Source organism: Pan troglodytes, chromosome 12 (genome assembly GCF_028858775.2).
Source record: "Pan troglodytes isolate AG18354 chromosome 12, NHGRI_mPanTro3-v2.0_pri, whole genome shotgun sequence".
In the NCBI taxonomy this organism is placed as follows: domain Eukaryota; kingdom Metazoa; phylum Chordata; class Mammalia; order Primates; family Hominidae; genus Pan; species Pan troglodytes.
Window position 1 is genome coordinate 59,293,816 of NC_072410.2, and position 24,276 is coordinate 59,318,091.

The 24,276-nt window shown below is 38.5% G+C and overlaps 1 protein-coding gene across 22 annotated transcripts in view; it reads left to right on the forward strand.

Annotated features, from left to right (window-relative positions):
- The window catches only part of WDPCP (WD repeat containing planar cell polarity effector), a 729,520-nt gene that overhangs the window by 406,224 nt on the left and 299,020 nt on the right, over window positions 1-24,276 (forward strand). For all 22 annotated transcript variants that reach the window (XR_010149488.1, XR_010149489.1, XR_010149490.1 and 19 more), the window contains one exon: window positions 22,249-22,858. Coding sequence is in view for 19 of the 22 variants with exons in the window: in XM_054678456.2 (XP_054534431.1) it covers window positions 22,249-22,858 (610 nt within the window). In the remaining 3 variants the exon portion in view is untranslated. The remainder of the gene's footprint in view (window positions 1-22,248; window positions 22,859-24,276) is intronic.

Below are 24,276 nucleotides of genomic sequence, written 5' to 3' on the forward strand. Positions count from 1 at the left end.
TAAATGTGAATTGGCTCTCTTAAAGACAATAAACACTTGGACCTTGTCTTTTTATTCAACTTGCAACTCCATGCCTTTTAAGTGGGATGTCAGGACCATTTACATTCAAAGTTAATACTGATATGTGAGATTTTGATGCTGTCATTGTGTTACTAGCTGGTTGTTTTGTAGATGATGTTTAGTTGCTTTTGATGTGTAGTTGCTTTATAGTATTTGTGGGCTATGTGCTTGCTTGTGTTTTTGTGGTAGCAGGTATTGTTCTTTTGTTTCTATGCTTAGCACTCCCTTAAGGACCTCTTGTAAGGCTGGTGTACTGGTAATGAATTCCCTTAGCATTACTTGTTTGAAAAGGATTTTATTTCTTCTTCACTTATGAAGCTTAGTTTGGTGAGATATGAAATTCTTGGTTGGAATTTCTTTTCTTTAAAGTTGCTGAAAATAGGCCCCTAACCTATTTCTTCTGCCATTTGTTTTGTTTTGTTTTTTTTTGAGACAGAGTCTCACTCTGTCACCTAGGCTGGAGTGCAGTGATGTGATCTTGGCTCACTGCAACCTCCGCTTAAACTGGGTTCAAGCGATTCCCCTGCCTCAGACTCCTGAGTAGCTGGGACTACAGGTGTGCGCCACCACGCCCAGCTAATTTTTGTATTTTTTAGTAGAAATGGGGTTTCACCATATTGGCCAGGCTGGTCTCGAACTCCTGACCTCATGATCTGCCTGCCTCGGCCTCCCAAGAGTGCTGGGATTACAGGCGTGAGCCACCATGCCCGGCCTCCTCTTTTGCCTTTTAAGTTTCTGCTGAGAGGTCTGTTGCTAGCCTGACGTAGTTCCCTTTGTAAATGACCTGACCCTTCTGTCTAGCCCCCATTAAGATTTTTTCTTTGATGTTGACTTTGGGCAATCTGAAGAGTATGTGCCTTGGGGATGGTTGTCTTTTATAGTATCTTGCATGGGTTCTCTGTATTTCTTGAATTTGCATATCAGTCTCTCTAGGGAGATTGGGGATGTTTTCTTGGACTGTATTCTCAAATATGTTTTCCAAGTTGCTTACTCTCTCTTCTTCCCTCTGAGAAATGCCAATGAGTCATAGGTTTGATTTCTTTACATAATCCCATATTTTGTAGAGGTTTTACTCATTTTTAAAAATTCTTTTAAAAATTGTTTGTCTTACTGAGTTGATTTGAACTGGTCTTTGAGTTCTGAGATTCTTTTCCTAGTTTAGTCTATTATGTTGTTAATGCTTCCAATTGTATTTTGAAATTCTTGTAGTGAATTTTTCAGTTTCAGAAGTTGAGTTTGGTTGTTTCTTAAAATGGCTGTTTCATCTTTCTACTCTTGAATCATTTTACTGGATTCACTGGGTTCTATTGGGTTTCAACTTTCTGCTGAATCTTGATGAGCTTCATTGCCACCCAGATTCTGAATTCTATGTCTGCCATTTCTGTTGCTTCAATCTGGTAAAGAACTGTTGCTAGGGAGCTAGTGCACTTGTTTGGAGGTAGGGGGACACTCTGACTTTTGAATCACCAAAGTTCTTGCGCGGATCCTTTCTCATCTGAGCGGGCTGGTATTGTCTTTTTGGATTTGCTGTCGTTGAATGGGGCTTTTTGTTTTTATATAATTTATTTCCCTTGAGTTTTTAACTGTGGTTCACGTTGAGTATAGTCAATAGGGTTTGTTTCTGGATGCTTTCAGAAGGCCAAGTGTCTGCACAGGATCTTCATGTGTGGCTAGATTCTTGCTCTCGGTTTCACAAGCTATGTATACTGGAAGAGTATTTTTTGTGTTGTAATTTAGGCTGCAATCCAGCAGATGGCGCTTAAGAGTAATGACTGGCAGATAAGTTATTAGCCACGTGGCTCTTGTATTTCAGCACATTCGCAGCATCTCTGTGGTGTAGGGGGAAAGATAAGCCCCTCGCCAGATCCATTCCCGGGCCTTGGGGATTCCCCTCCGATCACTCGCACCGCGCCCAATACCTTTGTTAGGTATTCTAGGCCTCAGGCTTTCTTAGATAGGGGCTGTGGCTGGCAGACAGGCTATACCCTTCCCAGATAACCCTGTGGAGGGAGGCATGCCCCAGGCCCACACCAGCCCACGAATACCCATGTTTCACTCTTCTGAGTGTTCTGAAAGTGGGAGCTCTTCCCCCGCTTACATGCTGGCCACAGATCTCAGCTTGGCTCCCCTGAGCTGTGTGCTGTAACCCTGGGGGATTGGGACTGGGCCTGCAGCTTCGCTCTCTGGCCCCTGGTTTGGGTACCGGCCATATTGGGGCAAAGTGCTCCAAGGCCACCAGCAAAGCACTCAGGCTGGGCAGTGGAGGCTGTGCTATGTACACACTCTTGCAGGAGTGGCCAAGCGGGGCCTTGGGAGGGGCTGGTGGACAACGAGGGTGTGAAGAACAGTCATGCCTCAGTCTTATGAGAAAGACAGTCCTCTTCTCTCCTGGCTCAGTGGTCAGTTGGGGGATAGAACTACCTGGAGGAAAATGGAGAACCTATGACCACGTTTTGCTGCAGCTGCCCCACTTACAAGGGCTGACGCACACCCCCTCCCCCACCCCCGCCCCCAACACACACCGCGCGCCTCCCTGGGCTCCATGCTGGCTGAAGCTTTGTCTCTGCTTACTCTCTGGGCAGATACCCCTGCCAATTCAAACGTGTATGGGGGTTGTGGGATCTCTTGTAGCTAGAATCCCAGAGGTAAGCGGCGAGAGAGCGTTCCCCTGCCATCACTTCACTCACCCATTCCTTAGGAGCTGTTCAGGGCCAGGACTGCTGTCCTGGTGCTCAGCAATCCTATGCAGGGTTCCTAGTTTCTTCCATCTTCAGCTTCGTGTCTATATCCCTCTCTATTGAATGTCAGTGTTTTTTCTCCGAAGATCTGTTCCAAGTACCTTGGCTTACTCAATATTTTCGTCTCTCTCAGTGGTAGAGGTACATCCTGGCTGTGTCTAGTTGGCCATCTTATCCCTCATTAATCTCCACATACTTTTAATATTTCTTTTTGGAAAGTTATTACCATCCTCCTAGAACTAGTATTTTATTCATTTGCTTTGTCACATAATTCATTTGTCAACAAATACCTTCAGCTTGAACCAACTTTTATCAGTAATGTGAACCAGTATCAATCACGTGATGGCAACTTATTCTGCCCTTTAGTATCTAAGCAGGTACTTTAACTTTTCAGATGTGTAGACTTGATAATGCTTTCTGAGTATGGTGGTAATTTCATGATCTCTTACTCAGAACAGGTCCTTGAATTTGTTTACCAAATTAACCAAAAATATATAAGCAGAGCTATTAAACCTTAAAATATGTTGTCAGGGAAACATAACATTATGAAAACAATTTTCCCATAAGAAGAAAAAACTAGTTTTCCAGGGATTTTTCAGGAGCAGTAACTTATGGGAAAGTAATAATGTAACCAACTATTAATGTAATTTGACACAATAGGCATTCAGAAGGCATTATAAATGCATCCAACTGTAAAGGCAAAATACTTAAGAAACCTGTCTTCCCCAAAAATGCATATACTGTGTTAGCTTTCAACCAGTGACAAAGATATTCTGCTTTAGGGATGGCAATTTTTAAAGAAACCTCTTTATTATAAAATAAAGCACACATAAAACCACACAAAATAAATGCATAGTTTAATGAGCTATTACAAAGGAAACACTCCTGAAACCACCACCCAAGTGAGGAAATAGAACTGTGCAGGCACCCAGAAGTACCTCCATGTGCTCTGTCATGATCTTAACCTCTTCCCTGTCCTCCAAAGTAACTACTATCATGACTTTTTATCACTTTCTTGTATACCCATATAGCTTTTATCACCGAGTGTGCATCCCCAGAAACCATAGTTTAATATTAGCCATTTAAGACATTTTAATGTATATCTTAAATCTCTTTTAATGTAGAAGTCCCCCATCCATCCTTTCTTTTTCTGTAAAATTTGTCTGTTGAAACTGTAGTGTCCCACAGTCTGGATTTTATTGCTTGCATATTCATGTTTGGTTCAATATGTTTCTCTGTTATTTGAAAATTCCTCAAGTTAGTAGTCAGTTTTGGCAAGACTATATGAGATGGTGTGTCTTTCGTCAGGAGGCACATAATTTCATATTTTCTCTCAGTTCTTTCTCTTTTTTGATGTTAGCAGCTATTCAATGTTCAATGCCTAGATCCATTAATTCATTAGGGTTGCAAAATGGTAATATTATAATTATATTATTTATTTTTCATTGATTACTTGGGATACTTCCATAAAGAGACACTTCCACTCAACTCCTATGTGTTTCCCAATGGTTGTACTTGTATAGGGTAAACAGGACAAATGTCTGGTTATTTTCTATTTACCAGTTTTTGAGATAATGAAGTGATTCTCTAGTACTTTCTGAAGGTGCCCTGTTAGCTTTTGTTTTTAAAATAGCATTATTAATTCATGAATTTTAATACATTTGATTTGATGGGGTCCTAAATTATAATTGTTATCCTTTGGAAGCTCAGATTGTCCCATCTTAGGCCAGTGGGAGGCTCTTCAGGTTGGCTGTTCTTTTTGTATGGCCTCAGCAGTCTTGGGTAGCTTCTCTGCTATCTGGTGTGATAGTATATTCCTTGTTTATCTTGTATATTTTCTGCCCCACACCTGGAATTAGTCATTTCTCCAAGACACTGTGGTTTCCTTTTTAATGGAAAATGGTATTTTACGCCTGAGTCAGGGTGTTAGGGATATTAGGCTGTTGTTTTTGGGTTGATTATTGTTTCTAGGTTTCTTCAGTAGAAAGAGTTGGAGATTTTATACGTATACATATTCGTAATGAGTCTGTGCCAACACTTACAACTCAAATTCAGGACTACAGAGTTTTTAATTTAACCTCTTCTGTATTACATTTATATCTCCTTCTTTCTGTATCAAAAATCCTAGTTTGTAGGGACACGGATGAATAGGAATATCCCATAATTTCTCATTTACTTTAACCCACAGTACACACTTAACAGTTTCAAGATAATCATGCTATTACTACCACTACATGTAATGTTCTCTTTCTTTTAATCTTCATCTAGTTGTCCGTAGGTTTTGGGTTTTGCCCTTTAGTTTAACTGTCTGTTTTATGTGGGGACTTAGAGACATTAAAAATCTGTAGTACTCCTCGTGACAACTCTCCAGAATTAGGGATGCCATGTTTATGGTCATGATGAACACCTTTAGTTTGAACCAACTTTTTGTGAAAGCTTAAGGCCTGTGTTTAGATTCACATTTTTGCATGTGGATGTCCAGCTGTTCCACCACTATTTCTTGAGAAGACTATCCTTTCTGCATTGAATTGCCTTTGCTACTTTGTCAAATATCAGTTGATTATATTTGTGTGGGTCTATTTCTGGGCTTTCTGTTCTGTTCCATTGATCTATTTGCCTGTTTTTTTAATGAAATAAAGTTTTTAATATATTGTGTTGACTGTTATAACAAGTAGTTCTGTGGATTGGAGGATTTTATTAATATAAACATAATTTGTAACTTTCACATGCCCAAAAGTATGCATAAGAAAATGCTTATACTTACTAGTAAATATGTATGTTTTTCTAAACTTTTCTTTTTATTCTGGTAAGACATTTATATATTTATCCTGTATACAAATGACAGATTTCATTGAAAACGATTACAAATAAGAGAGGTATCCATTTGAAAACAATTGCTACTATTTTGTTTTTAATTGATAATTTGAATAAGTAAAGATGTAGAGCAATAGGGAACTCTCATTCACTATTATTGTAGAGTAAATCAGTAAACTTTAATGGAGAGCAGTTTAGCAATAGGTAATATAATTGAAGGTGAGTATCCTACACTAAGAAAAACTGGCCCATGTGCACAAAGAGGCATGTAGAATAGTGTTCATAGCATCACTGTAATAGTAAAAACACATTAGAAACAACTTAAATGCCTACCAACAGGAAAATGAAAACATCTTGTGAATTCAGAGGGTGGAATGCTCTACAGCAGTTTAAATGACTGAACTAGAGCTATGTGATCATGTGAAATCTGAAAAGAATAGGTTGAGCAAAAAGAAATTACAGTATGACAAAATACAATAACATTTACATAAAATTTTAAAACATTCAGGATAATGCTATAACACATTGTTCTTGATTGATGATGAAGTAGTAGTATGCATAGGATTAAATACCAAATTCATAATGGCGTTGCATCTGGGGAGAGAGGCAAGGGAATAGGATTTGGCAGGCCTTAACTTTATCTATGATATTTCTTTCATTCTTTTTTTTTTTTTTGAGATGGAGTTTCACTTCTGTTGCCCAGGCTGGAGTGCAATGGTGCCGTATCGGCTCACCACAACCTCCCCCTCCCGGGTTCAAGTGATTTTGCTGCCTCAGCCTCCCGAATAGCTGGGATTACAGGCATGTGCCACCATAGCCGGCTAATTTTTCTGTTTTTTTTTTTTTTTTTTTTTAGTAAAGACGGGGTGTCTCTATGTTGGTCAGGCTGGTCTCAAACTCCTGACCTCAGGTGATCTGCCCACCTTGGCCTCCCCAAGTGTTGGGATTACAGGCGTGAGCCACCATGCCTGGCCAATATTTATTTCATTAAAAGAAATGAAGCAAAAGGATAGTATTTCATGAAACTGGTTTTCACATTTATCATATTATTCTGATTTTATGTGTTTTGAATGCTTCATGGTAAAAAAGTAAAAATAAAATGTACCTTTTAAAAAAGTAAAAATAAAATGTACCTTTTAAAAAAGTAAAAATAAAGTATACCTTTTATCTCCTGTTTCTAAAAATTTCCACAAAGTAAGGAGGGAAATAGAGATTTCAGAAAAAAATTCTGCTGATAAGCTAAGAACTTTTGGTTGCTGCATAATATTTTAAATGATTGTAATAGCAAAAAATATGTAATAGCAAAAAATAATCGAAACATTAAATGTTTACCTACAGGAAAATGAAACATCTTGGTTACTTACTGGCACTTACTGGTGAAAGTTTTCAGTTCCAGAAAAGGCCACTCTTTAAGTAAATTTTTTTCCTGATTTATATATCACGTGACCTTAAAAGGATTATAATAGATATATTCCATACCTGAAACATGAAACATGAGGATCTTAAGCCTATCTCTGACTATTGTTTTTCTGCTTTTTGTGTTTTCCTGATTTTAAATATCTTCCAGAGATTGGCGTCAATCATGTTGACTGATTATTTTTCTTCCACCTTTGATGGCATTTGGATCAATTCTATCTACATTTTTCAAATGTAGCTTTTTAAAAATGAAAATGAATCATTTCAGTGATGCATTTTTCAGCAGGTTTCAACCTTAAATAAGACAATGTATGACTGATTTATAGTTGGCTGAAACAATCACTTTAAGATACACTTAAGGGGCCGGGCGCAGTGGCTCACACCTGTAATCCCAGCACTTTGGGAGGCCAAGGCCGGTGGATCACGAGGTCAGGAGTTCAAGACCAGCCTGGCCAAGATGATGAAACCCCGTCTTTACTAAAAATACAAAAATTAGCTGGGCATGGTGGTGGGTGCCTGTAATCCCAGCTACTCGGGAGGCTGAGGCAGAGAATTGCTTGAACCCGGGAGGTGGAGGTTGCAGTGAGCCAAGATCAGGGCACTGCACCCCAGCCTGGGTGACACAGCGAGACTCCATCTCAAAAAACAAAAACAAAAACAAAAGATATACTAAAGGATAAACTACTACCTTGTTCATCTTTGAAATTGGGAAATCCCAGGACTTTTAGGGACTCTTTATGTTTTCTACTCTTTGTTAGTTTGAATTTTTCAGTTCTCACCATTTCTTTCTTTACCACACAGTTTTCTTTAAAAGCAAAAAAACAAACAAGAAAAACAAAACACTGGACGCTGGCCATCCGTTTCTTGTGTAACAGTCTTCCCTCCCTGGCCATTTTTAATACTGCGTAGCCTGTGGTTTAGCTAACACACTGCCTGTGTTTCTGTGCTTTTCTTCTTTGTCCTACCCTATTGCCTTAGAATTAAAACAGATATATTTTCCTTTAGATTTTTAGACTTTCATCAGACTTTTCATCTCATAAAAGTTTTTTCTTCTTCCTTTAATTATCTATACTGTTTTCCCCCTTCTTATTGTTTGCCTTTTCACCATGCCTTTGTTAGAACTTTTTACCCTGTTCGTTATCACAGGCATTCTCTTTTGAATTCTAATGACCAGTTCCTGAAATCCCCAACATGTATTTTAAGACTCTTTAGTTATTAGATTTCAGAATTCACCAAGTCTAGGAAGTACCTGAAGACAGGATTAAGACCAAGAACCCAGTAAGTGAAGGAATTCTTGATCATGAGGTTTGCTGATAACAATAAGCATGCCTCATGGAAGATGGGAGTAGACTTCAAATTAATCTTGATAGATTACACTAATGTCACCAACCACTATCCTATCTTTTTGGATTCTTCTTTCTCCTTTGTGCTTTTCTTCAGATCATTGTCATTTAGCATTTCTCCCTTCATTACACACCATATATTTTGTTCTTTTTTCTTAGCATCATATCTTGGACTTGGTCATCTCTTGACTAGTAATTCAACCTAAGCTGATTTTGGGAGAAAAACCAGGTGCATGAATATAGGATGAGAGATGTCTTAGTATGGACAAGTTTGGATTTTTAAAAGTCTGGTTTTTTCTAGGTATTTTCAATAACTACATAATTCTATTTGATGTTTTCACCTTCTTATTTGCAAGGATCTGCTAACAGAAAGTCTTATAGCTAGAAAATATATTCACATATTTTTGTCTTTATATAGTTCTTTAGTCAACAGAGTATACTCTAATAACTTTAAAGCTGCTAAAATGCAGCTATTTGCACTTTATCATCTTGGTCTATCACATTAGCATTTTCCTAGAAGAACTGAATGAATTTTCTTCTACTGATTGCCATATTTTATCTGAGCCCATTTTTATTGATGATTGTCCATTTCTCCCTACTTTTTAAATACAAAATGTCTTACTTCAAAATTTTAATTGAAATTCCAATCTACTTTTTCTTTCAATTAAAAATATTACTATAATTTAATATATAAATATATATTAATATTAATATAATTTAATATAATATAATTTGATGTCATTTCAGTCTTCTTGATCAACTTAAACTTTTGCACCAAGGGTCTGTGCTGTGTGAATCAAATTATTTATAAACATTTCCCTGTGCAGATTTATTATCTCTATATGCTTATTCTTGTTTCTTGTTTATTATAGTACATGATACCTTTATCATAGCAGTATACAAATTTATTATTTTCATAGACATTATTTTCATTATTTCATAGACATAGAAACAGAAATATTTCATTCTAATAATATTGGTTATCTTTAAAAATCACATTGTTAAGTATGAATAAAAATAAATTTAAAATTATGAAATTAAATATGAAATGTATATTTTATTTGAAACGTATTCCATCAATAGTGTTTTATTGAGCTACTACCATATGCCAACTACAGGGTTAAATTTCATAAATCAATTAAATGAGTTTAATATTAACTTCCAAGCTACATCCTTACTATGTTTAAAACAGTTTGCACTATATAAATATCAGCCATAAATTCTAAATAACCAAATATGGATTTTATTTAGTGTCCATGTTTTTCATTCTTTTTTTGTTTCATTCTGCTATTCTTGCCAAATAATCCAGGGCTTTCTCATTAGAAACAACAATAATAGCCGCTATTTACTCAGTGCTCCTGTCCCCTGCATTTAGTTACATTATTTTTAATTTGTGCAGCAATCTTGTAACACAAGTGAATAAATCCTTATTTTAGAGATGAGAAAACTGCAGTTCTAAGAGATGATCTTGCTCAAGATCCCAGCATTCTCTATTGTCAAAACAAGGGGTCAGGCCCTGTTATTTGCCTTTTTAACTGTACAGTGTTGTCTGTGGCTGTTATACAGGGTCAGGTCCAACTTGGAATTATATTCTGAACCCAAGTATTTAAAATACTTTAAACATAAAAGTATTTTGGGCCAGGTGTGGTGGCCTACACCTGTAATCCCAGCACTTTGGGAGGCCAAGGTGGGCAGATCACGAGGTCAGGAGTTCGAGACCAGCCTGGCAAACATGGTGAAAACCCGTCTCTACTAAAAATACAAAAATTAGCTGGACGTGGTGGCGGGGACCTGTAATCCCAGCTACTCGGGAGGCTGAGGCATGAGAATCGTTTGAACCGGGGAGGTGGAGGTTGCAGTGAGCTGAGATCGTGCCATTGCACTCCAGCCTGGGCAACAGGGCGAGACTCCGTCTCAAAAAAAAAAAAAAAGTATTTTTGGTGTTAATGCTAATGTCATATCATTATAAGGGTCATATCAACTTGACCCTGCCTGTTCTTGACATACGACTACTTTCAAAAGATTCCAGCCAAGTGTGGTGGCTCGCACCTGTAATCCCAGCACTTTGGGAGGTTGAGGCAGGTGGATCACTTGAGGTCAGGAGTTCGAGACCAGCTGGGCCAACATGGTGAAACCCTGTCTCTATTAAAGATACAAAAATTAGCTGGGTGTGGTGGTGTGCACCTGTAATCGCAGCTACTCGGGAGGCTGAGGCAGGAGAATCACTTGAACCCGGGAGGCGGAGGTTGCAGTGAATGGAGATTGCACCACTGCACTCCAGTCTGGGTGACAGAGCGAGACTCTGTTTCAAAAGAAAAAAAAAAAAAGAAAAAAAAGATTTCATGCAACAGCATAGGAGGAACTTAGTTTTCCTTTTTATCTTCTATATAAACAGATGCAAAACTAGCAATAATGTTTTGTATTTGTATAATTTTTGTTTTGAGGAGATAATTTAGTTTTTATTTGGTTCATTTTAGGAATTTTTTTCATTTACATTTACAAAGCATTATCTTTATTTTTAGTACAAATCAATCAATAAAAGAATGAAGCATCTTTATGAGAAGTCAGCTTATTAAGAACTTCCCCTTCCAAACTTTTTCAACCATTCAGAGCAAAGTTACCTATATTATTAGCTACTGGACAAAAAGCACAAGCTTCTTTCTTTTCCACCCCAAAGTTAACAGGCTCTACTATCATTTGCCCTCTTTTCAGTCCCTTTACCTTTTTCTCACTCTTCTTTCTTCTGTGGGGGCTCCCTCAGCCTCACTTAAGGTGCCCTGTGGTTCCCATTTCCTCTCTCTGATTGTATAAAGGAAAAGCTGATACAGTCATGTAAACTTATTAGTTACCTATGCTTGACAACATGCAGCATGTCTTACAGAGATCTTGGTTTTTAGAGTCAGACAGACCTGGATTCAAACTGCAACTCTATCACTTATTAGTGGGACCAGGTGCAATTTATACCATCTCTCTGACCCTCACTTTCCTTATCTTTAGAATGCAGATTATAATACCTAACTTTGGGGTATTGAAAATATTAAATAAGACAATGCATGAAAAGTCAAACAGTATCCTATTTTCTTGCTTACTACTATTATTATTGGTGAGGTTACTCTTTACGGGAACTTACGCACATTCAAGTATTTTCCTTTGTTTTTTTTATAGACAGTCTTGCTTTGTCACCCAGCCTGGAATGCAGTCGCATGATACTAGCTCACTGTAGCCTCAAACTCCTGTGCTCAGGTGATCCTCCCACCTCAGCCTCCCGAGTAGCTAGGATTATAGGTACATGCCACCGTGCCTGGCTAATTTTTTAATTTTTTTGTAGAGACGAGGTCTTGCTAAGTTGCCCAGGTGGGTCTCAAACCCTTGGGCTCAAGTAATCCTCCCGCCTTGGCGTTACAAAGCACTGGGATTATACTAAAGTATTTTTTTAATCTTTAAACTTTTATGGTATCTTTAATTATGCTGTGCAAGACATTTTCCACCCTTAAATGAGTGTTAGCCATCTATCATTACGTGGACAGTTAGTTGAGAAGACAGCAAGTGATCCTCTGGCCTTGACTGGCTTTTAAGAGTAATCTAGGATTGGCAGCTGGGGAAAGGGGGTACATAAGTCCATGGTCTTACTCCTCTTTTTATTATTTTCCCATAACTTATTGGGGTACAGGTGGTATTTGGTTATATGAGTAAGTTCTTTAGTGATGATTTGGGAGATTTTGGTGCACCCATCACCCAAGCAGTATACACTGCACCATATTTGTAGTCTTTTATCCCTTCTCCCCTTCCACTCCTTCCTCCAAGTCCCCACAGTCCTTTGTATCATTCTTAGGCCTTTGCATCTTTATAACTTAGCTCCCACATATCAGTGAGAACATAAGATTTTTGGTTTTCCATTCTTGAGTTGCTTCACTTAGAATAATAGTCTCCAATCTCATCCAGGTCACTGCAAATACTGTTAATTCATTCCTTTTTATGGCTGTGTAGTATTCCATCATATGTATATATGTGTGTGTGTGTGTATATATATATGTGTGTGTGTGTATGTGTGTGTGTGTATATATATATGTGTGTATATATATATCACAGTTTCTTTATCCACTTGTTGATTGATGGGCATTTGGATTTGTTCCACAATTTTGCAATTGTGAATTGTGCTATGCAAGTATCTTCTTAATATAATGACTTTTTTTCCTCTGGGTAGATACCCAGTAGTGGGATTGCTGGATCAAATGGTAGTTCTACTTTTAGTTCTTTAAGGAATCTCCACACTGTTTTCCATAGTGGCTGTACTAGTTTACATTCCCAACAGCAGCATAGAAGTGTTCTCTGATCACTGCATCCATGCCAACATCTACTGTTTTTTTATGTTTTGATTATGGCCATTCTTGAAGGAGTAAAGTGGTATTGCACTGTGGTTTTGATTTGCATTTCCCTGATCATTAGTGATGTTGAGCATTTTTTCATATGTTTGTTGGCCATTTCTGTATCTTCTTTTGAGAATTGTCCATTCCTGTCCTTAGCCCACTTTTTTTATGGGATTTTTTTTTTCTTATTGATTTGTTTGAGGTCGTTGTAGATTCTAGATATTAATCCTTTGTCAGATGTACAGATTGTGAAGATTTTCTCCTACTGGGTTGTCTGTTTACTCTGCTGACTGTTCCTTTTGTTCTTTGCAAAAGCTCTTTAGTTTAATTAAGTCCCAGCTATTTATCTTTGTTTTTGTTTGTTTGTTTGTTTGTTTTTGAGACAGAGTCTCGCTCTGTAGCCCAGGCTGGATCTTGGCTCACTGCAACCTCCACCTCCCAGGTTCACACCATTATCCTGCCTCAGCCTCCTGAGTAGCTGGGACTACAGGCTCCCGCCACCACACCTGGCTAATTTTTTTGTATTTTTGGTAGAGATGGGATTTCACCATGTTAGCCAGGATGGTCTCGATCTCCTGACCTCATGATCCGCTCGCCTCGGCCTCCCAAAGTGCTGGGATTACAAGTGTGAGCCACCATGCCCGGCCTTATCTTTGTTTTTATTGCATTTGACTTCGGGTTCTTGGTCATGAAATCCTTGCCTAAGCCAATGTCCAGAGGGATTTTTCCAATGTTATCTTCTAGAATTTTTATAGTTTCAAGTTTTAGGTTTAAGTCCTTCATCCATCTTGAGTTGATTTTTGTATAAGGTGAGAGATGAGGATCCAGTTTCATTCTTCTACATGTGGCTAGCCAATTATCCTAGCATCATTTGTTGAATAGGGTGTCCTTTTCCCACTGTATGTTTTTGTATGCTTTGTCGAAGATCAGTTGGCTGTAAGTATTTGGGTTTATTTCTGGATTCTTTATTCTGTTCCATTGGCCTGTGTGCATATTTTTATACCAGTACCATGCTCTTTTGGTGACTATGGCCTTATAGTATAGTTTGAAATCAGGTAGTGTGATGCCTCCAGATTTGTTCTTTTTGCTTAATCTTGCTTTAGCTATGTGGGCTCTTTTTTGGTTCCATATGAATTTTAGAATTGTTTTTCTAATTCCATGAAGAATGATGGTGGTATTTTGATGGGGATTGGATTGAATTTGTAGATTGCTCTTGGCAGTATGGTCATTTTCACAACATTGATTCTACCCATCCATGAGCATGGGATGTGTTTCCATTTGTTTGTGTCATCTATGATTTCTTTCAGCAGTGTTTTATAGTTTTCCTCGTAGAGATCTTTCGACTCCTTGGTTAGGTATATTCCTAAGCATTTTTTTTTTTTGCAGCTATTATAAAAGGGGTTGAGTTCTTGATTTGATTCTCTGCTTGGATGCTGTTGTATAGAACTACTGATTTGTGTACATTAATCTTGTATACAGAAACTTTGCTGAATTCTTTTATCAGTTCTAGGAGCTTTCTGGAGGAGTACTTACGGTTTTCAAGGTAAACAATCATGTTGTCAGCAAACAGTGACAGTTTGACTTCCTCTTTACCAATCTGGTTGCTCTTTATTTCTTTCTCTTGTGTGACTGCTCTGGCTAGGACTTCCAGTACTGTGTTGAAGAGGAGTGGTGAGAGTGGGCATCCTTGTCTTGTTCCAGTTTTCAGAGGGAATACTTTCAACTTTTCCCCATTCAGTATTATGTTGGCTGTGGGACTGTCATAGATGGCATTTATTACATTGAGGTATGTCCCTTGTGTGCCAATTTTGCTAAGAGTTTTAATCATAAAAGGGTGCTGGATTTTGTCAAATGCTTTTTCTGTATCTATTGAGATGATCATGTGATTTTTGTTTTTAATTCTGTTTATGTGGTATATCACATTTATTGACTTGAGTATGTTAAACCATCCCTGCATCCCTGGTATGAAACCTACTTGATCATGGTGGATTACCTTTTTGATATGCTATTGGATTCAGTTAGCTATTATTTTGTTAAGGAGTTTAGCATCAATGTTCATCAAGGATATCGGTCTGTAGTTTTCTTTTTTGGTTATGTCCTTTCCTGGTTTTGGTATTAGGGTGATGCTGGCTTCATAGAATGAAGTAGGGAAGGTTGTTCCTTTCTCTATCTTGTGGAGTAGTATCAAAAGGATTGGTACCAATTCTTCTTTGAATGTCCATTAGAATTCTGCTGTGAATCCGTCTGATCCTGGACATTTTTTTGTTGGTAATTTTTAAATTACCGTTTCAATCTCACTGCTTGTTATTGGTCTGTTCAGGGTATCTAATTCTTCCTGACTTAAGCTAGAAGGGTTGTATTTTTCCAGGAATTTTTTCCCTCTATTCTAGGTTTTCTAGTTTATGTGTGTAAAGGTGTTCACAGTAGCCTTGAATGATCTTTTGTATTTCAGTGGTGTCAGTTGTAATGTCTCCTTTTTCGTTTATTAGTGAGGTTATTTGGATTTTCTCTCTTCTTTTCTTGGTTAATCTTGCTAATGGTCTATCACTTTTATTGATCTTTTCAAAGCACCAGCTTTTTGTTGCATTTATCTTTTGTATTTTTGTTTGTTTCAATTTCATTTAGTTCTGCTCTGATCTTGGTTATTTCCTTTCTTCTGCTGGGTTTGGATTTGGTTTGTTCTTGTTTCTGTAATTCCTTGAGGTGACCTTAGAATGTCAGTTTCTGCTCTTTCAGTCTTTTTGATGTAGGTGTTTAGGGCTATGAACTTTCCTCTTAGCACCACCTTTGCTGTATCCCAGAGGTTTTTGTAGGTTGTGTCATTGTTGTTCAGTTCGAAGAATTTTTTAAATTTCCATCTTGACTTTGTTTTTGACCCAGTGCTTATTCAGGAGCAGGTTATTAAATTTCCATGTATTTGCAAGGTTTTGAAGGTTCCTTTTGGAGTTAATTTTAGTTTTGTTCTACTGTGGTCTAAGAGAGTGTTTGATATTTCAATTTTCTTCCATTTATTGAGGTTCATTTTATGGACTATCATGTGGTTTATCTTGGAGAAGGTTCCATGTGCTGTTGAATAGAATGTGTATTCTGTGGTTGTTGGATGAAATGTTCTGTATGTTAAGTCCATTTGTTCCAAGGTATAGTTTAAATCCATTTTTTCTTTGTTCACTTTCTGTCTTGATGACCTGTCTAGTGCTGTTAGTGGAGTATTGAAGTCCCCCTCTATTATTGTGTTGCTATCTATCTCATTTGTTAGGTCAATTAGTAATTGTTTTATAAATTTGAGAGCTCCAGTGTTAGGTGCATATATATTTAGGACTGTGATATTTTCCTGTTGGGCAAGATCTTTTACCATTATATAGTGTCCCTCTTTGTCTCTTTTAACTGCTGTTGCTTTAAAGTTTATTTTGTCTGATATAAGAATAGCTACTCCTACTCACCTTTGGTGTCCATTTGCACGAAATGCCTTTTTCCATCCCTTTACTTGAAGTTTATGTGAGTCCTTATGTGTTAAGTGAGTCTCCTGAAGGCATCAGGTAGTTGGTAGGTGAGTTCTTACCCATTCTGTAGTTCTGTATGTTTTAAGTGGAGCATTTAGGCCGTTTACATTCAATGTTAGTACTGAAATGTGAGGCACCCTTGCATTCACAGTGCTATTTGTTGTCTGTGTACTTTTGGTTTTTTGTTTATTGTTTTGCTTTATAAGTTGTATTTTTGTTTTATAGGTCCCGTGTCATTTATGCTTTAAAGGTGTTCTGTTTTGATGTGTTTCCAGGATTTGTTTCAAGATTTAGAGCTCCTTTTAGCAGTTCTTGTAGTGGTTGCTTGGTAGTGGCAAATTCTCTTAGCATTTGTTTGTCTGAAAAAGACTGTATCTTTCATTCACATATGATACTTAGTTTCAATGGATACAAAATTCTTGACTGATAATTGTTTTGTTCAAGGAGGCTGAAGATAGGAGCCCAATACCTTCTAGCTTGTAGGGTTTCTGCTGAGAAATCTGCTGTTAATCTGATAGGTTTTCCTTTTTAGGTTACCAGGTGCTTCTGTCTCACAGCTCTTAACATTCTTTCCTTTGTCTTAACCTGATGACAATGTGCCTAAGCAATGATCTTTTTGCGATGAATTTCCCAGATGTTTTCTGTGCTTCTTGTATTTGGATGTCTCTAGCAAGGCTGGGGAAGTTTTCCTTGATTATTCTCCCAATTATGTTTTCCAAACTTTTCAAATTCTCTTCTTCCTCAGGAACACCAATTATTCTTAGGTTTGGTCATTTAACGTGATCCCAGACTTCTTGGAGGCTTTGTTCATATTTTCTTATTCTTTTTTCTTTGCCTTTGTTGGAAGACTTTGTCTTCCAGCTCTGAATTTCTTTCTTCTACTTGTTAATGCTATTGCTGAGACTTTCCAGAGCATTTTGCATTTCTATAAGTGTTTCCAATGTTTCCTGAATTTTTCATTGTTTTTTCTTTAAGCTCTCTATTTCCTTGAATATTTCTCCTTTCACTTCTATCGTTTTTCGAATTTCCTTGCATTAGGATTCACCTTTCTCTGGTCCCTCCCTGATTAGCTGAATAACTAACTTCCTGAATTCTTTTTCAGGTAAATCAGGGATTTCTTCTTGGTTTGGATCCATTGCTGGCGAACTAGTGTGATCTTTTGGGGGTACTAAAGAGCCTTGTTGTGTCCTGTTACCAGAGTTGGTTTTCTGGTTTCTTCTCATTTGGGTAGGCTCCGTCAGAGGGAAGGTCTAGGGTTGAAGGCTGTTGTTCAGATTCTTTTGTCCCTCTGCGTGTTCTCTTGATGTAGTACTCTCCCCCTCTTCCTATGGATGTGCCTTCCTGTGAGCCAAACTGCAGTGATTGTTGTCTCTCTTCTGGGTCTAGCCACCCAGGAAGTCTACCTGGCTCTGGTCTGGTACTGGGGGTTGTCTGCACAGAGTCCTGTGATGTGAACCATCTGTGGGTCTCTCAGCCGTGGATACCAGTGCCTGTCCTGGTGGAGGTGGTGGGGGATGCAGTGGACTTTGTGAGGGTTCTTAGCTTTGGTGGTTTAATGCTTTATTTTAGTGGTCGTTGGCCTCCTGCCGGGAGGTGGCGCTTTCCAGAGAGCATCAGCTGTGGTATTATGGAGAGGGACCTGCGGTGAGCAGGGCCCTAGAACTCCCAAGATTATATGCCCTTTGTCTTCCACTACCAGGGTGGGTAGGGAAGGATCATCAGGTGGGAGCAGGGCTAGGTGTGTCTGAGCTCAGACTCTCCTTGGGTGGGTGTTGCTGTGGCTGCTGTGGGGCATGGGGGTGAGATTCCCAGGTCACTGGATTTGTGTACCTAGGAGGATTATGGCTGCTTCTGCTGAGTCATGCAGGTTGTCAGGTAAGTCGGGGAGAGCCGGCAGTCACAGGCCTTACCCAGCTCCCACACAAACCAAAGGGCCTGTCTCACTCTCACTGCCTCACACAACAGTCCCAAGTCTGTTTCCAGGCAGTGGGCGAGCCAGGCTTGAAAACTTGCCCTAGGCTACCTGCCTCCTAGCTGTGAAAGAAAAGGGCTTGCTTCTCCCCCTGCCTGTGGAGTGTGCATCCCGGATGTCTTGTCCTGTTCGAATTGTTACACAGTTCAGCTAGAGATTTCCTTCTCCCTGTGGAGTTTTACCCGTCTTCCTTCTGGCCACCCCCTCAATGGATCCCTATGGTATCAGGTTAGGAATGGCCTGCTTGGGGACATAGTGAGCTCCCAGGGCCTTTCTGCTACTTCCACTACCCCTGTATTTTGCTCCGCTCTCTAAATTGACTCACTTCCAGTTAAGGTCAGAAACCTCTCCTACAAACAGACCTTCAGTTTCTCCATTCTGGGGGTGTGTTCAGGAGAGGAGGCTCTCCCTTTCCCACTCCGCAGTTGGGGCACTCACAGCATTTGGGGTGTCTCCTGGGTCCTGCAGGAGCAGTCCGCTTCCTTCAGAGAGTCTGTGGCTCTTCTTGGGACTGCTGGTTTGTTCTTGCAGTCTGTCTGGGCTAAAATTCACAGTGCGAGCCTCCACACACTGCTCTGTCTGGAGGCGCACTCTAGATCTGCCTCCCATCCACCTCCACTTTTTACCCCGTTTTCTTCGTGAAACTACAGAGCCTATTAGAGAGCATCTCACAAACTTTGGAAACAAGGAGGCCTGGGATCCTTTTTTCTGGATCATGAACGTAACTTGTTCAAGTCCAAGACTGCCATCTGTTTGGGCCCCTTCTTTTAGGCTGCCCCTTTGTGAGTACAGGCTCTACTCGACATGACCTGGCCTCTCAATCATCTGCCCTAAGGCTTCCTTTGCAAATCTTTAAGCTTTCTGGAAGTACGTTATTTCAACCAGCATTACAATTTTCTTTTAATTCATAGTTTAAGAAACTTCCTACCAGCACAGTTTTTGGCTAGCTGCTACACAGGTACAAAAAAGTGTAAAATATATAAGACAGATTATTTTTTTAAAGATGCCAGAAGCTAGAAGGAATCCAACAAATGAGGATACTTTTGGTGTAGCATATATGTAAGTACGGTTAGTTAAGTATGGTTGGTAGGACAAACAGAGTGTGTAGGTGAAGACTGTGGATTTCAGGCAAAAGACATGAATGAAGTTATAGAGCAGGGAAAATGTGGGGCAGGTTTTAGTTTGAACTTGGAGCAGGAGTCCTGGAGGGGAGACTGTAGGAGATAATACTGGAATTTGCAAAGCAGATCATGTCCCTCCTTTGTTCAAAACTTACAGCCTCTCATCTGATTTAGAGAAAAAATCAAAGTCCCTAGTGGCCTACAAGCTATCACACAATATCCTCCCTGTGCCTCAATTCCCATTTCCCATGACTTTCTTCCTTGCTTCCCCTTCTCTAGCTATATTAGTCTCCTTGATCTGGCCAATAGAGATTCCACCTCAGGGCTTGTTTCCTCTGCTTGAAGCTCTCCTTTCCCACATGGCTGCATGGCTCACGCCTCTTTCAGGTCACCTTTATGAGAGAGGTCTGTCTCGATCTCTCTGTATCACACCCCGAGCCCCACTCCAGCCACTCCCTATTCCCTGTACTTTGCTTTATTTTACTTCATAGTGTTTAGGATATCTATATGCTTTTATTATTATTGCCTCTGTTTTTGCTATTAGGATGTGATGGTGTGTGGAAAGTGCTACCCCCAAATACGGCATTTTTGGCATACTGAATGTTTAAAGCTGAAGGAAATTGAGAAAACCACAGAAGCAGAAAGGTCCCTTTGTCTTTGTCATTCTCTTTCTCTGACATCCTTCCACCTTTCTCCCCTGAAGCCATGAAAAGAATTCTCTGACCTAAAAGTAGATCATAAGACCCTCATGTGACAAGTGTCTACCCTATACATGGAGGAAAGGAATGAGTACACAGAGACACAGAGAAAAATCTGAACAAATAGGACTTGCTAAGTTCCCCTCAGTACATTAGGTCATACCTGCTTTTTGTCCAGCCATACTTCTACATGACTATCAATTCTTCATCAAACCTAAGCATAAAATAGTTTTCCCTGGTTCTTTGGGTCTTCATTTCTGAAGGCACCTGTGTTGCATAAAACTTTGGTTACATAAAATCGTTAAGCTTTTCTCTTATTAATCTGTCTTTTGTTATAGGGGGTGTCAGCTATGAACCTTGTGATAGGAGGGAAATGTATTACTTTTTCTCCTTTACAAGTGTATGCCCCTGATCGAGAAGATTTTATGCAATGTCATATCCCTAGCCCCCAGAACCAGTGCCTGGCACATGGCTCATATTCAAATATTTATTGGACAAAAAAGAAAATGACTGCAGCAAAAAGAGTGTGAGGGAGGGAAGGAGTTGGATATGGATCCTGTGGTAGTTTATGTTCAGGCAAAGGAATAAAAATTTAACGTATTAGTCAGTGGGTAGCCATTGAACGGTTTGAAGAGTGGAGTAAAGGCAAAAGCATTTAGTTTAGGGAGATTAATTTGGTGATAAGGTGTAGGATGGATTTTTTTTAAGTCACATCAACTCCCCACCCCTCCCCAATCCAGCACTCTGCCACACAGCTCTATGTGCTTTTTTAAAAAATGACTTTTAATCTTGAAATAGTTTGACTCACATGAAATTGTTAAACAGTACAGTAAATGCTCTTTCTGTACTTTCCCCCAGTTTCCCCAGTGACATCTTACATTACTGCAATACACTGTCAAATACAGGAAAATGACCTTGTTACTATACTGTTAACTCAGGTGCAGACCTTAGATGGATTTCATCAGATTTTACATGCATCTTTTCTGGGGGATGTACAGTTCTATAAAATTTTAATGTGTAGATATATGTTTTTTAATATTTCTGGGTCTGACCTTCTTTAATACCACTCTCCTGGTTCTTGGACTCCTGTCATTTACATATGAATAAAGTGAATGGCCTGTGGTTTTATTTGATGTTCTTCTGCATTGTGTTCCATGTTGGTAGATAGCCTTTCCTTTCTATACCAAAGATGCTTTTAAAATTTTACTCCACCAGGATTGACAAATCATATTGCAGTTGTCCCTCGATATATGTGGATGATTGGTTCCAGGACCACCCCCGCCAACACACACACACACACACACACACACACACACACACACACACACACACACACACACACACAATACCAAAATCTGCATATACTTAGCCTTGTGGAACTCAAGTATATGAAAAGTCAGTCCTCTGTTTACATAGATTTCCCACATACTGGGAATACTGTATTTTCTATTTGCATTTGGTTGAAAAACATCCATCTATAAGTGGACCCTACAGTTCAAACTCATGTTGTTCAAGGACCGACTATATATACTAGGTCTTAATTTTTTAATGTTTATTTTAAAACTAGTACATTACATTATTTCTTTCTATTGGTCACTTGTCTACTTAGAATTCCTATATATCCTTTCTGATAGTAAAATATTTCCACAAGATTGTTAACAGGGTTCTAAAGTTTTTTCCTTTGTCTACCCAGCCCTACTAATTAGAAATATATTTCTAATAAGCTATTTACCAATAATTTCAGAATTGACAAGGGTGGTAGGTTGAAGGAGATTAACTAATCATTTAAAGTCCAACTTTGTGTTGGTAAGTTCTTATTCATTCTTTTTAACTTTTTAAGATATTCTGCTAACCATATGATATTACTAAAAGCTGACTTTCTTAGTTTTTATGTACTGTGGAACATATTTAAAGTGATTTACAGGCCTTCCAAAACAAATTGTTAAAGTTAAAATCTTATAGTTTAATTCTTGCAGCTGTGCTATATGTATATTTTTTATTTTTTTAAGACAGGATCTCACTGTGTCACTATATATATTTGTATACATGCTGTATATGAGATAGATGTGCTATATGTATTTTATATACTTATATGTTGCTGATGTTTAAGATAGTAATTGATGTTCTTTAATAGGTTTCTGAATAAATATGCAGTCCTAGGTGTGAAGTTGAAGAAAAACCAAAGTTTATCTGAATGTACTTGATATATTTCTTAACAGGTTCTGAGTTCTCTCCGCACAGAATGGGACCCACTGGATGTTCGCTTTGGCACCAAACAGCCTTATCAGGTGTTCACAGTGGAGCACTCCGTAAGTGTAGACAAAGAGCCCATGGCTGACAGCTGCATCTATGAATGCATTCGGAATAAAATCCAGTGTGTGTCAGTCACCAGAATACCACTAAAGTCAAAGGCCATCAGCTGCTGCAGGAATGTTACTGAAGACAAACTGATTCTGGGCTGTGAAGATTCTTCGCTAATTCTTTATGAAACTCACCGTAGAGTGACTCTCTTAGCACAGACTGAACTTTTGCCTTCATTAATAAGCTGCCACCCAAGTGGTGCCATTCTGTTAGTTGGCAGCAACCAAGGGGAGTTGCAAATTTTTGATATGGCTCTATCCCCTATTAACATCCAACTGTTGGCTGAAGACCGCTTACCCAGGGAGACTCTGCAATTCAGTAAATTATTTGATGCCTCCAGCAGTCTTGTTCAAATGCAATGGATAGCTCCTCAGGTTGTTTCTCAGAAGGGTGAAGGTAGTGATATCTATGATCTCCTCTTCCTCAGGTTTGAAAGAGGACCTTTGGGTGTGCTGTTGTTTAAACTAGGTAAGTCAAGGAAAGTGATGAGTAAGTAAATTAAAATGTTTAGGATAGTGACATAATTAAGGCAATAAAACTATTCTTAGAATATAGATTTTTCTATTTATCATCCCATAAATATGTTTGCCTTTCAAATATCCATATAGTTCCCTTTTGTGGATGACTTTCTAACTGCCAAAGGAACACTAGATATTGAATAATTTGTAAATTGCACTAATTGTCAATCATGACGCTTCAAAAGCCCTAACTTTTACATTTGATACGCTCTAAAATAAACTACACTACTAAATAATTCCTTAAGAAATAGACATGTGAATATTTTAGAATGACTTACTTTGTCCATTGAAAAATTCTGTGTTGTAGGAATGGAATAATTTTTCTATAAAAATTATTTTAGATTATTGGTGTCTGTTGCTTCCCAGACTGGAATTGTGTGAAGCAAGTGTTTTAAAAGAAAAGAAAGCAGATATTTAGTTAGAATTTGCTGAAGATACCTGTATAACTTTTAGTTTCTCTTTTGGATAAAAATATTCAAAAGGATAGGTATTTTTATAGATGTTGATAAGTTAATAGCTATAAAATTATATATTAATATAGCCCATTTCAACCAAGAGAATTTTTTTTTAACTTTTATGTAGGTTTGTGGGTACACATGCAGGTTTGTTATATAGGTAAACGTGTCATGGGGGTTTGTTGTACATATTATTTCATCACACAGGTATTAAGCCCAGTACCCAATAGTTATCTTTTCTGCTTCTCTCCCTCCTCATATCCTCCTCCCTCAAGTAGACCCCAGTGTCTGTTTTTTTCTTCTTTGTGTTCATAAGTTTTTATCATTTAGCTCCCACTTATAAGTGAGAACATGCGGTATTTGGTTTTCTGTTTCTGCATTAGTTTGCTAAGGATAATGGCGTTCAGCTCCGTCCAAGTTCCTGCAAAAAACATTATCTTGTTCTTTTTAATGGCTGTATAATATTCCACAGTGTACCACATTTTCTTTATCCAGTCTGTGATTGATGGGCATTTAGGTTGATTCCATGTCTCTACTATTGTGAATGGTGCTGCAACAAACATTTGTGTGCATGTATCTTTATGGCAGAATGATTTATATTCCTCTGGATATATACCCAATAATGGGATTCCTAGGTCAAATAGTAGTTCTGCTTTTAGCTTTTTGAGGAATTGCTATATTGCTTTCCACAATGATTGAACTAATTTACACTCCCCCCTCACAGTGCATAAGCATTCCCTTTTTTCCACAACCTTGCCAGCATCTGTTATTTTTTTACTTTTTAATAATAGCCATTCTTTGTGGACCTGGGAGGCGGAGCTTGCAGTGAGCCGAGATCGTGCCACTGCACTCCAGCCTGGGCGACAGAGCAAGACTCCGTCTCAAAAAAAAATAGCCATTCTGACTGGTGTGT